We start from the raw sequence: 14,456 nt of genomic DNA, 5'->3' as shown, positions 1-14,456 counted from the left end.
CCGTACACCACATAACTAATCAAATCCGTACACCACATAACTAATCAAATCCGTACACCACATAACTAATCAAATCCGTACACCACATAACTAATCAAATCCGTACACCACATAACTAATCAAATCCGTACACCACATAACTAATCAAATCCGTACACCACATAACTAATCAAATCCGTACACCACATAACTAATCAAATCCGTACACCACATAACTAATCAAATCCGTACACCACATAACTAATCAAATCCGTACACCACATAACTAATCAAATCCGTACACCACATAACTAATCAAATCCGTACACCACATAACTAATCAAATCCGTACACCACATAACTAATCAAATCCGTACACCACATAACTAATCAAATCCGTACACCACATAACTAATCAAATCCGTACACCACATAACTAATCAAATCCGTACACCACATAACTAATCAAATCCGTACACCACATAACTAATCAAATCCGTACACCACATAACTAATCAAATCCGTACACCACATAACTAATCAAATCCGTACACCACATAACTAATCAAATCCGTACACCACATAACTAATCAAATCCGTACACCACATAACTAATCAAATCCGTACACCACATAACTAATCAAATCCGTACACCACATAACTAATCAAATCCGTACACCACATAACTAATCAAATCCGTACACCAATGTACTCCTTATTTTCTCTTTTCGCCATTACCCTACCCCTTCTTTTGAATTACCCTACCCCTTCTTTGGTCTTACCCTACCCATTTTCTAGTGTTACCCTCTGCTCTAGTGGTGTTACCCGCCCCAATTTAGAACATTCCTTCTCTAAGTTCGTGTTACCCTCCCCGCTACATTTGGTCCATCCTCCATACTTGTCGTCGTTACCCTCCCTCTTTTGTCTGTTACCCGCCATATATTATACCTCACTTTTCCCACTATTTCCTATTTCGGAAACCTCGTTTTTCATGTTCATTTCTTTTTGTTCGTGCAACATTACATTCTTTTTACACTCTCCTGCATTCTCCTTTGTTTTTTTCCACCTGCCATTCCAGCTTCCTGTATTTCTTGTATCCCATTTCCTATTACGGTAAGTGTTTTCGATACACGTTTCTTTTCCTAGCTTCCTCTTTGTGCAACGGTTTCTGACTATCCTCCTTGGTCTTCCTTTGTCCCTTATTTGTCCCTTATGTGTCCCTCATCTGTCCCCTGACCTATCGCTTCCACAGTTTCCCATGTTACCCGCACTTCACTTTTCATACACTTTGACTGCCTTGACCAATCTTGCTCCTCTTGCCATCAAACTTCATCTCACATCCACTTCCTCAACCTATGTTTCTACTGTTACCCGGATGTTTGTCTCTCCCTAACCCAACCTTACTTACTGTCTTTCCCTTCCACTCTTTCCTCCCCCTCCTCCAACTTTTGATTTTCATTTTCTTCCTCGTCACTTCACACGGTGCGACCATACCCACTTCTCTTTTGTCTTTCTCTACCTTCTCTTCCCTCTATTCCTTCCCCCATCTAATTAGTCCTCCGTTACCCGCACAATACATAACCCCAAACTCACCTTCCCTGCTAACCTCTACCCACCACCACCCACTCCAAACTTCATCTCACAACCTCACTTTCACCTTCCCTCTTACCCGGACACACTTCCCATCACGTGCCTCCTCTCTCCTCTCATTTTCATTTTCCTAGTCATCACTTAGTACGGCACGAACCTCGGCTCTTCTCCCCATACCCACCTACCTAGTAGTTGTTACTCTCTCCCTCTTCTCACTTCTCATATTTTTGTTTTTCATTTTTCATTTTTCGTTATTTTCCCACTACTTGTATGAGAACACTCCCCACCCCAAGGGACCCCCCTTGCAAAATCATCCTCCCAGCATAAATTCCTCATATACTTATATACTTACTTTCCAAAGATTTATTTTCTAAGGGTCTCCCCTTCTAAAATCATCCTTCCACCATATATTAGAACAGTTCTGAATAGTTCTACACAACTTCTAACAACTTCTAACACTACTCTACGATTCTACAACAGACACTTCCCTTGCATATGCCACTCCTTTTTCAAACCTAAACCCTCCACCAATTAATTGCCCACACTTTCCTATTTCTCTCCCCAATTCTCACTTTCTTTCACAAATCTTGAAATACTACCGGGTAATTAATTATTTCCACTTATTATAATCTGAATCAAAATTACACAATTTCTACTCAGCTCAGAAAACAATTACTCTCTAAGCAATCCTACCAGGCTGGCTTTTCATCTTTTCTTCTTCTTCAAACCCCACTTGCACTACTGTTACCTGACATTGTTGATGCGTGGTAGATTCGTCGGATTCGCAACCTTTTACACTATGCACTGATGCATTTTGCTGTTCCTCATCGTCACTTGGCTCTAGCTGATCTCTAAGCGTGGTTATCGCGCTTATAAACGCCATAGCTGCACATGCAATGGCGAAATATCCCACATTCTGATACCTTTTTCTTAGCTCTTTTCTGTTGGTTTTACCATTACCCAATAAAGATACTATTACTGACAACGCAACCTCGTTCCCAAATTGTGAGGCTGTCTGCACAACACCACCCGCAAGAGCTTTGTATTCCATAGGAGCGTCGCCGATTGCCATGGACAACATGTATGAGAAATACACTGCTCCTCCAATACCAGCCAAAAATGCACTTAACAATAGAAGTTTCCAGTACAAGTTCCCATTCACTTCCTTGAGAGCAGTTAAAAAGGCACATCCAAGAGTACAAACAAATGTTCCTACGATAAGGCCATTCTTTGGCTTTAAAATTGTTTGGTGGAATGCAATTGTCGTATTTGCAAGCATTAGACCTACAATTAGCGGCATGATCTTTACGGCCGCCACAATCACTGCATCACCCTCTACCGAGATAGAATAATTCACTACGGTATACATCACCACCATAAATGCTGCAAAAGCAAAGAAGGATACAAGTAGCACGGGTGCAAAATTATGTGCGTATAGTAACTCTTTGGGAATCAATACACTGACGCTCTCCATATATTTGTACGCACCCGTTGAAATGTGTGGTTTCAATAAACTTAAAACTTTTTGATAACCCAAATTCCAAGCAAAGAATGCCGCCATCAAAATAATTGAAATAACTAAAGGAACGTATGCAGAGGGTTTCTTCCAAGAGTCTCCGCCATCCGTCAACGCTACCACTAGTAACACACTACCACTTATAAATGTGAAGCTCCCGATAACATCAAGCTTGGTTACCCTTTTGAATCTAGCTGAGTAGTCGGATTTAACTCTAACATATTCTGGATAACCTATTAATAACAATATGAGCATACAGGTTAAGATGGATGCGCCGAATACCATATAGAAGAGGGCTTTATACCCTATCTTAGTTTCTGCAAAAGCGCCGCCAATAACGAATCCAACTCCTATTGTACCGGATCCTATGCTTGATAGAATTGAGAAATATCTCTGTAGATTCTCACCAGCAAACATGCTATTAACGAGTGCATATGAACATGGGACAATACCAGCACCAGCCATACCTTGGAAAGCACGGAATACTGCAAATCCTACGAAGTTTGGAATAACTGCACATAACAAAGAACAGATACCAAACACTCCTATTGAGATTGACATCATCATACCATTACCAACAATGTCCCCTACACGTCCGAAAAATGCTATGAAACCAGCGAAGGTGATAACGTATGAAGTTAATGACCAACTAGCTTTTGTAGCTGAAATGTTAAATCGTTTTTCCACGTCCTGAACTAGGACAATCATTGCTCCTAGAGACATAAAGTCTAGCGCTAAAGCACTAAGGATACAAAGGAACTTAAAATGTTTCAACCTATTTGGATGAAAGATACTCTCAATTGGAAATTCTCCTTCCTTTTCCGCAACTTCATTCAAAGAATTTGAACTTGACTCTGCCTGTGACATCTTTGACCTCTTGTAGTGATAATAGTACTGATTCAATTGATATGTTCTTATCAGAAGGTGTCAGTATTGTTTTTACTTTGACTTTTGAAATAGAAGTATTTTGAATCAACTTCAATTCGTTTATATTAGGCAATCTGGACTGGAAAGTTCATTATATCCATCTGTTTCGATTTTTGGTATCAATTATCACATTTTTTGGGCTCTTTTATGTTAAACACTGTTCAAAGTTGTTATCATGTCTAAATTTGTCATCAAAATCGGTAGTCTTCATACTCATAGAAAATCATGCATGCATTAACAGAATTATTAATCCATTCTTGTTTTTTGAACGGAGTTGAAAGTTGAGCTTAGTTGTACAGAAATTTCAAGAAAATCAAGGGTTGTACGAAGCCTTCCTTTTAGCTACGTGTGTTTCAGAGAATCGTTGTTTCGTTTTATTTTATTCTCACAGTGTGTATGACCTTTAATTAAAGTAAACTAAAAGAATATAAGGAGTCATTTCGAATGATTTGAAATACAAAATGTTTTGTTATCACTATTACTTTGGAGTAAAAAAGGTAGATATAAGTTAGCCATCGTGCATGGAGTCCCTTCGTGGAAATACGGGAAAGACACCCTAAAGTGTTCGTGTGCAATCTAATGAAGGCCATGATAGTAGCAAGAATTTTATTTGCTTACTAAGATGGTCACGTGAACATGTGGCCAGCGTAAGTGTTAACTTAAAACCCAGTATGTCCCCGCATTTAAAGCATTTTTTAGATAATAATTGTGTTATTAGTATTAAAATTTCAAGGATATTATTACTCGTTATATCAATGGGTTTCCAACAAGGTACCTTTTATTTTGCGGTAATTCCCTTAAAACCCATAGTAACGTGTAGGTATGAAACATCGAAGCAGTTTCAAACAACTTCTGAACTTCGAAGCTTTATCACAGCATATCGTTAATCTATTAACAACATTTTTATCTTCAAGACGTAATGTAATTCTATGTGGCACCTCTGTTATGAATATCAGGTTTTTGATATCCTTGTATCAAAATTTGGCGCTGACAGTCGTATATTCATATTTAGTACTACTACTATCTCCCGTTTGTCACAGATTGTTTTCAAAGATAATTAACATTTGCAGGAGCACTCCCTCTTTCGTACTTTCCCAATAGTATCCAGAGGGTTCCTCGTTTTAGATTACAATTATAAACAACAGCATATCCTTTTCCTCACACATTCTGATCTTAAAAGGACATAGAATATATATATATATATAGGATCTGATGTCTTAATAGTGACAAACTGGTTTGTTTAGTAAAACTTTCGAAAATAAGAGCAACACCACGATGGGCGTCTAAGAATAAGAAATGAGATGATGTAACAACAAAGGGGAATTTTTTCAAACGAAAATCACAATAGCTTAAAGAAAAAGAAAGTAAACCAGAGTATGAACCTAGTGCCCCACTAAAACACAGACGTAGAAGAAGGGACAAATAGCTTTGGTTCGTCTATGGAGTATATTTCGCATATGCATCAGTTGATTTCAAAGGAACCAGCACCACGGTAAAGAGTATTTTCGATTATGTAATACGTTTAACACTGGAGGATGTGATTTCGTAACCTTACATACTCGCATTTCCCACTCGAAACGGCGATAATCATGGAGGCAGAAACCTTTTTATTATTTGTTTTATTATCTATTTTTTTTGTCGATTCAGACGCTCCCCACCTTATGCCAGCCTCCATATATTTTTCATTCATATGACACTGTCCCTCTATTCACGGATGAATGTTACGTAATTTGATGGCTCTGTCCAGTATTTCGATGTGAAAGAAAGTTTCAATACTCAAAACACCTCTGCGGGTATCTCTCTGCAATAATATTTTTACCTGTCTTCCTCAGTCTCAGTGTGTCTTATTTCAGGTTTGCTTTTTATAAAAAGAGGAAGTTAGCCCTCCTACGGGGTTTTAACTCCGCAATAACTCTTTGTCTTACTACAGTGGAAAACTGAAAACGAAAAAGCATCGTGAGTGAAGACACGACAGCAGAAAAATGTAACCGTTGAATTCATGTTCAGATTAGCTATATAGGATTATGTGTGTTTCGAACAAGAGTTTAAAACGCTTATAAGTACATCATATATATATACGTTAGTGACCTTTCGGCAATGTAGTGTAAAAATGGATGTATTAAATATGAATGTGCCATTGTTTGGAGCCGAATTGCAAGGTGTTCACCTCGAAGCAAAAAAAAAAATAAGGATAGAGTTTTTACACAACCGTTCATTGCCGCCATTTAAAGTTTGATATCACTAATAATTCATTTAAAACTGAATATTACTTGTATACCTTTTGATTTTATGGTTAATTTTTATTAAAGACATCAATTTTCTGCATTTATTATAAGTAGGGGTTGATCGACTCCATCATTTATTGATAACCAACATTTGGTTCATAAGAATAACAAAAATACAGAATGTTGTCTTTTAAAGCTTCAGAGCAAAACTCTGAGGCAAATTCAATTTCTGATAAATCTGACCCTAATAAAAGTCTGCTACCGGCACATTCCGCTAAAAAACGTGTCTCTGAAGATGCCATTGAAGTTGTACACTACGTTGAAGAATCTGGTACTTGTCGAGAAAGTGATTACTTAGATACCGATGAAGAAGGGCACCAAATTAAGTATAGGACATGCTCTTGGCAGCATACTACCGGTCTCCTCCTTTCTGAGTATATAGTTTTGGCAATTATGTCTTTTCCATGGTCTTTCTCCGTATTAGGCTTAATTCCAGGTCTCATTTTGACAGTTTTTGTTGCATGTACGGTTTTATACACCGGTATTATCATTTTGGATTATTGTGAAAGGTTTCCGCATTTGAAAAATGTTTGTGATATTGGGCAGCATCTATTTTGGGGAAGTAAAGTAGCTTGGTATGCCACCGCTGTTTGCTTTATAGCAAATAACACTCTTATTCAGGGCTTACATGTTTTGGTCGGTGCGAAGTATCTTAATACAATTACTAACCATTCAATTTGCTCTGTGGGTTTCACTGCAATTGTCGCTGTTATTTCTTTCGTTTTTTCAATTCCAAGAACATTCTCCTCTTTGTCAAAGGTGGGGTACTTCTCTGCAATAACTATGTTCATTTCGGTCATATTGGCTATAGTATTTGCTGGCATTCAAGACCACCCAGCGAAGTATGATGGAACACCAGTCAAATATCACCTTTTCGCACAAAAGGGGACGACATATGTCGATGCAATGGGAGCATGCTTAAACATAGTGTACACGTTTGTGGGTCAGATAACATATCCGCAGTTCATTGCAGAAATGAAACGGCCAAAAGAATTCAAAAAAGTTTTGTGGATTGTAACAATTTGTGAACTTATCATATTCTCTTTAGCGGGTGCGTTAATATATGTTTATGTCGGTAATGAATATATGACAGCACCAGCATATGGATCCTTGAAAAGGACATTCAAAATTATTTCTTTCACATTTGCTGTACCGACGATTATTTTTGTGGGATCATTATATGCAAATGTATCATCCAGATTTGTTTTTTTTAACATATTTGAAAACTCCACGCATTTATATTCCCATACTAAGGTTGGATGGTTAACGTGGATAGGTTTACTATCATTGACATGGGTAGGTGCGTTTTTGATCGCCGAACTAATTCCATTTTTTTCCGATTTACTATCACTAATGTCCTCATTATTTGATTGCTGGTTTGGTTTTGTGTTCTGGGGGGTTGCCTACTATAGAATCAAGCAAAACAAGTACAAAACAAAGTTCCCTTATCCTTTGTTGACAAAAAGCGAAAAGATACATTATTTCATTTCAATATTTCTCATTGTAATCGGTATTTACATATTAGGACCGGGCCTATATGCTACAATTCAAAGTATTATTAACAATTTCAAATCCGGTGCATACGGATCCGTATTTGATTGTGCTTCCAACGGTATTTAATGTTTTTTATTTTTTTGTATGTGTTATTTCATTTAATATTAGATTTAAAGTTTGAATGAACTATATCACTTTTTTACGGCTTAATTAAAGCGAATGTAGTATGCCTTCAGAATATTTTTTTCGTTTTTTTTTAGATTCGAAAGGTCGTTTTTATTCTTTCAGCACAAAAAATTCAAAAAAAAGAACTCTATAATAAAATATTAAAAAGACTCCGCGACGGGGAATTGAACCCCGATCTCGCACGCGACAAGCGCGAATTCTAACCATTAAACTATCGCGGATCACTTTGTGAAACCTTAAACCTTTATTGATGTTTTATGCTTCACTTGATTACATTAGATTACGATTAAAGTATATTGTCTTGTAAGCTTTTTCCATCAAGTTTTGTCACTACTAAAACGAAGAATTTAGTCGTTTCATTAAAAAAAAAATACGGGAAGTAGGGCAATATATCAGCATTTTTAAATCAAATGCCCCACTACTGTATTAGCTTGATATATAGATACTTATTCAATGGTTACCAACATCTTTTTGGAGATGTTTAGCAATTATTCTTATGTGCGACGTGTTTTTTTGTTAAGTGGTCAAGTCGAATGCCTTGTAAGTATGGGTTCGGTCAGAGTTTTCAAAAGAGAAATTATAGTAGCAGAAAAACGGCGGAAATGCATTATACGAAAACGAGTTATGTAATTATTTTACGGGTGTTGCCTCACTGTGTTTGATACACCCGCTTGAGTTATAGTGCTTGATGACTCTATGTGCAATAAATAGTCTACCACGTGCCACGTGCAAGTATGTAAAAAAAGAAATAATTTGAACGCCTCCACTTTTACATGATGATTTACGGTTAAATCGAGGTCCCTCTTGAATTGAACTGTCTACGCATAATTCTACGGACCCTTTTATGATTGTAATCTAACGTGGACCCTGGAGGGCTGAAATTCCCCTAATCAAAGAAGTAAAAGCAATAACGTCAATGACTGAAAAAATGAACCGAGTAATATACTTTATCCCAGATAGATGTGGTTAGAACCACTTGCATATTCCAAAAATGCAATAACCAGTACTACTGTAATAATCGGATTATAATTGGTTCCTTGCCTGTCTTGTATCTTAACTACTTAATTGTTAATTCGATATTACAAAACTAATACATACATTCATGATATGTCATTTTATTGTAGGAGCTTATATGTTCATAAACACTGCCTCGTTTGAATCAATTGGTATGAAATTATATTGTCATTCTGTTCATTCACAGTTCTCATTGAACGTTTGTTTAAACACGAAATGCTACTTCGAAAAACCCTGAAGAACATATAAAATTGTTATAAAATGAGCAGGTATTGAATCGTTTTTTGAGAATAATGTTCCTCACTATAGCTGACAGCAATATATTCATTTTGTTATTTCTAACGATCAAATTTACTCATCAAGCTAGTGATAAGATACCAGTGTTAATAAAACATCGACAATGACTTTGCAACAGTTCGATTACATATTTGCAATCACTATGATGTTTGCATTTCTAGATGCATTTAATATTGGGGCAAATGATGTTTCAAATTCTTTTGCATCTTCTATTTCTTCTCGTTCGCTAAAGTACTGGCAAGCTATGATACTTGCAGGTATTTGTGAGTTTTTAGGAGCTGTTTTAGCTGGTTCAAGAGTTTCAGGCACGATCAAAAACGATATTATCTCGGCAACACCTTACCTTGAAGATCCAGCAGTATTGATGTTAACGATGTCATGTGCTCTTGTCGGTTCTGCCATTTGGTTGACCATTGCGACATCATGTGGTATGCCAGTTTCTACTACACATTCCATAGTGGGGGGAACTATCGGTGCTGGTATTGCAGCGGGCGGTAGAGGAAGTGTTAAGTGGGGTTGGGGAGGTGTATCGCAGATCATTGCATCTTGGTTCATTGCTCCAATATTTTCAGGTTGTTTGTGTACCGTGATTTTTTTGATATCTAAATACTCGGTTCTTGATGTGAAACCGGTTGAAAGGTCAGTAAAGAATGCATTATTTCTTGTCGGGTTTTTGGTATTTGCAACTTTTTCGGTGCTAACTATGTTGATTGTTTGGAAAGGTTCTCCAAATTTGAAATTAGACGATTTATCTACAACTACGACTGTCACTTCTATTGTTTTAACAGGTGCTGTTGCGTGTGTCATTTACTTTATCATGTTTTTCCCATATTATAGAAGAAAAATACTTTATCAAGATTGGACTTTAAAGCTCACTGATTTATTGAAAGGACCAGCCCTTTACTTCAAACCTCATGATAATATTCCACCTATTCCTGCTGGTCAGACATTAACAATTGATTATTATGAGGGTAGAAGATTTGGGGACAATGTTTTGGTTGAAAATGACAAAAGTCAAAATATTGAAGAAACGGATTCGGAAGGAAGAAAGGAAATTATTAATGCGGATAGCGAGATGGACAAAGAAGTAATATCGCAAGATATTGTTCTTTTACAGTCTACTTCTAATTCAGAAGATCCCCCAATGACAACAAGGCAATTATGGTGGTCGCTATTAAAGCAGGGCCCAAAAGAGTGGGGTCATTTGGCTTGGCTAGTCCTGTCTCATGGTTGGACCCAAGATGTCATCCACGCTCAAGTTAATGATAAGGGTGCCCTATCTACAAATTTTGAAGATTTATATTCAAGGTCAAAATTTTATGACAATAGAGTGGAATATATTTACTCCATATTGCAAGCTATCACTGCTGCTACAATGTCCTTCGCACACGGTGCTAATGATGTGGCTAATGCAACAGCTCCATTGGCTGCTGTTTATGAGATTTGGAAAACAAATAGAGTAGAGTCTGATTCTGATGTTCCTATTTGGATCTTAGTCTATTGCGCATCTGCACTTGTCATTGGATGTTGGACTTACGGCTACCGTATCATTGCAAATTTAGGTAATAAAATGATTTTGCAGTCTCCTTCCAGAGGATTTTCTATTGAGTTAGGCGCCGCGGTTACCACTGTTATGGCCACACAACTGAGTATTCCCGTCTCAACCACCCAAGTCGCTGTCGGTGGCATTGTAGCTGTTGGTCTTTGTAACAAGGATGTCAAATCCGTTAACTGGAAAATGGTTGCTTTTTGCTACTGCGGTTGGTTTTTGACATTACCCATTGCAGGTCTAATCGCGGGTGTGTTGAACGGTATCATATTAAACGCTCCTCGCTTCGGGGGAGAATATGAACTTTCATAAGGAACCTTTAGCCAAAATTTTTTTTTTTTTAAAAAATGTTGGCAATACCAAACGTAACATACATAGGACTTCGTGTTCAAATATTTGAAATACAATTCACAGAAGAGTCAACTTCTTCTCTTATAGCTCTTTATATATTAATCATTTATAGTGCAACGTTTGATTGTTTCGAATTTTCTGATAGTAAGGAATGTAGCTTTGACTGGTCTTCTTGCTCTGAATTTCTTTATTTTGGAATCTTTTTGGTGGGAAAGTTTCATACATAACAGACTAATTTAAAAAGTTGTGAAGTTCAAAAAAGCTATAATAGTGACATCAATATTGACAAAACAAGCTCATCTCAAAGGAAATTGGTAATAATGGAACTTCCTAGCTTTCTCAGTCAAACCCCTCCGCCGGGCTACATTCCTGGTATTGGTAGAGGTGCTGTTGGTTTTTCTACCAAAGAAAAGGGTGGAGAGCGGAAGACACCAGCCAGAAATGGGCCAAACAGTAGACGGTTAACGGATACAATAAAGGATCATACAAACAGGAATAAATATACAAAGGATCCCTTAGAAGGTGCTTTTGAAAATCAAGATGAAGAAGAAGTGAATATGTTCAAGGCAATCGAAGAGAAATTAAAAAACAAGGGTCGTTATCAAGATAATGAGGACAGTTCAGGCAATCGAATTGTGAATGTGTCATCCAATTTTGCTGACTTGAAGAGAAGTTTAGGCAAGCTTTCTCAAAATGATTGGTTAAACATTCCTGAGGCTTCCGATATTACTAGGAGGAACAAAAGAGCAAGAATTGAAGAACAGCTTGAAAGAAAAACTTACAGTGCACCCGACTCTCTCTTCCAGTCGAATATAAACTTGTCGAAATTAACTGAAGAACGTGAGAGATTACTAGCTCTTGAAATAGATAAAACCATCCACACTAAATATCAACGTTCTGATGAATTAATAGACTTGGATACTTTATCAAACTATCAGAATTCTTTCTCATCGGCAAGTTTGGAAGAGATTCGAAGAAATAGGAAGATTTTAGCTTCTTATCGTAAATCACATCCTAGAAACGCAGAAAACTGGATATCCTCAGCCAGGCTTGAAGAAAAAGCCAATCAATATAATAGGGCCAAAAAGTTACTCGAGGAAGGTTGTAAAATGTGCCCTAAGAGTGAAGAAATTTGGTTAGAGTATATTCGCATTAGCCATTCTGACGAACAGTTTTGTAAACTTTTAGTCTCTACCGCACTACGACATAATATAAAAAGTGAAAACCTATGGATAAAAGCTATTGAACTAGAACAGCAAAACATCAATAAAATTAATCTTGTTCGTAAGGCACTGCTCAATATACCATCCAGTGCGAGGCTATGGGAGTTGGCTGTTAGTCTTGAAGATTCAAAAGAAGGAAAACTCAAAGTTTTGAGTAGAGCTGTCGAACTAGTTCCTGATTCACCAAATATATGGTTGAATTTGATAAAGTTGCAATCTATAGATGTTGCTAGGCAAACGTTGAGAAGAGCGGAAAATTATATTAAAGATAAACTATCTTTCTGGATTATAAAATGCCAAATAGAAGAAGAAAACTCTACGGATTTTGATTCTCTTGTAAATATTTTTATCAATGGTTATTCTATCCTTAGATCTCAAGGAACACTCCCCGCAGTCCATGAAAGTTTGAAAGAAGCCCTTTTATTATCGGATCAGAATACCCATCCATCAACGCCTAAAGCAATCATTGTTTCATTGGTAAATGACTCTCAAATTGATACAGAAACAAATATTGAGAACCTTTTAAAAATTCTTTCACATGATCTAAATCTTAAGGCAAGCCTTTTCTCCTCTTTCTTGCAGAAGTACCCATCCAAGTATTCTATATGGCGAGAATTTACCAAATTTGCGGAGGAGAATAATATGAAAGATGTGCTATTCGAAGCGTATAATAATATCGTTGTAAGAAATCCAGAAAACATTAAAAGTTACCCCGTTCTTCTTCTAATGTACGCAAAATCTGTCTGGAATTGGGGTGAGAAACCTACTGATGCCCTAAGAATAATTGACCAGGCAATTAGTGTGTATCCTGCCTTCAAAGAGTTCTGGCTGGCAAAATTCAAAATTTTAAACAGAGAAAATACACTTACTGATCTTGTTAAATGTTTTAAGGAGTTTCAATCTGCAATCAAAATGGGTGATGAACAGGTAGTTGTATTCTTTATTAAGTGTTTGCAGAATCAGAATAGTGTAGAGCTTTCTATCAAATATATTGAAGAAGCCCTACGTAATCATCCTGAACAACCTGAGCTCTATATTTTGAAGTCCCAAGTTCATCTAAGGTATGGTAACATTGAGCTGGCTAGATCTACAATTTATTCTGCCCTCGAGAAATTCAATTATGCACCAACTATTAGTATCTTCGCTGGCCAACTTGAAATGCAACACAAAAACTGGGAGAAAGCTCGTTCAATCCTCAATATTTCACTGTCAAAAAATCCAAGATCGGAATCCTTATTTGAGGCTTTAATTCTTATGGAAATGGAAATAAAAGATGATAAGCAAGTCGTTTACTTAATCAACCAGGGTTTGAAGGCTTGTCCTGCTAGTTGGAAGATATGGTCTTTGCGTATTAGAACGTTAGACAAGAAGTATATGCGGAAAACAATATTCCATGATGCATTGAAAGCTACAAAAGAACATCCTATGGTACTTTGTGAAATTGGGAGGGTATTCTTGAATGAATCCCAGTTTACAAAAGCTCATAAATGGATCATCCGTAGTGTGGAAATGAACCCACAATATGGGGATCCCTGGGTCTGGCTTTACATATGTGAGAGCTATCTTGAAGAAGAAAAGACGAATGCAAAAAATACCATTGCAGAAAAGATTACAAAGATAGAGCCAAAGTTTGGAACTTTATGGGAAGCGGCGGCCAATTCCTATGAACATATCTCCGACCCACCTGTAGACATACTAAAGAGTATTATAAAAGAAATAAAAGTCTGAGGTTTTCGATTATAAGTAAAGAACTTAACAGTGTCTAGTTTTTATGTTTTAGTTTATCGTATAAAATAATGTATCGCATAATATCCTATCTGCGTTGCTATCTAAGATTATTACTATAAGTCCTATTTTTTTTTCCTGCAATTCATAGTACACCAAATCTGTACTCATTGAGGGTTAACACTAGAAAAAAAAAGTTTTCCACTGGAATTTGAAAAGCTAGCGCATTAGAGAAATGATTGTGATACGATGCGGTTCTATGTGATGACCTAAGTTGCAAATACAAACATTAGAATATAAAGCAGTTTGAAGCGGCGCTT

The 14,456-nt window shown here is 36.9% G+C and overlaps 4 protein-coding genes and 1 non-coding gene across 5 annotated transcripts; 3 read left to right on the top strand and 2 right to left on the bottom strand.

Moving 5' to 3' along the window:
• Positions 1–2,248: 2,248 nt before the first annotated feature.
• On the bottom strand, positions 2,249–3,952 carry KLMA_60558 (aminotriazole resistance protein; the record flags this gene model as incomplete). Its single annotated transcript, XM_022821239.1, has 1 exon — positions 2,249–3,952. The coding sequence occupies one exon, from the start codon at positions 3,950–3,952 to the stop codon at positions 2,249–2,251; it is 1,704 nt and encodes a 567-aa protein (XP_022678479.1).
• Positions 3,953–6,417: 2,465 nt separating this feature from the next.
• Positions 6,418–7,917, top strand: mtr (N-amino acid transport system protein; the record flags this gene model as incomplete). Its single annotated transcript, XM_022821238.1, has 1 exon — positions 6,418–7,917. The coding sequence occupies one exon, from the start codon at positions 6,418–6,420 to the stop codon at positions 7,915–7,917; it is 1,500 nt and encodes a 499-aa protein (XP_022677621.1).
• A 209-nt stretch (positions 7,918–8,126) lies between these two features.
• On the bottom strand, positions 8,127–8,198 carry KLMA_R617. The gene has a single exon. It is a non-coding gene; the product is annotated as a tRNA-Asp (tRNA).
• Positions 8,199–9,391: 1,193 nt separating this feature from the next.
• Positions 9,392–11,149, top strand: PHO89 (Pho89p; the record flags this gene model as incomplete). Its single annotated transcript, XM_022821237.1, has 1 exon — positions 9,392–11,149. One exon carries the CDS (start codon positions 9,392–9,394, stop codon positions 11,147–11,149), a length of 1,758 nt encoding a protein of 585 aa, XP_022677620.1.
• A 359-nt stretch (positions 11,150–11,508) lies between these two features.
• On the top strand, positions 11,509–14,139 carry PRP6 (U4/U6-U5 snRNP complex subunit PRP6; the record flags this gene model as incomplete). The annotated part of the gene is made up of 1 exon (XM_022821236.1): positions 11,509–14,139. One exon carries the CDS (start codon positions 11,509–11,511, stop codon positions 14,137–14,139), a length of 2,631 nt encoding a protein of 876 aa, XP_022677619.1.
• Between the last annotated feature and the right edge of the window lie 317 nt (positions 14,140–14,456).

The sequence above is a fragment of the Kluyveromyces marxianus genome, chromosome 6, assembly GCF_001417885.1.
Source record: "Kluyveromyces marxianus DMKU3-1042 DNA, complete genome, chromosome 6".
NCBI lineage: Eukaryota > Fungi > Ascomycota > Saccharomycetes > Saccharomycetales > Saccharomycetaceae > Kluyveromyces > Kluyveromyces marxianus.
Note: the sequence above shows the minus strand (reverse complement) of the source record. Positions and strands in the feature narration are given on the sequence as shown.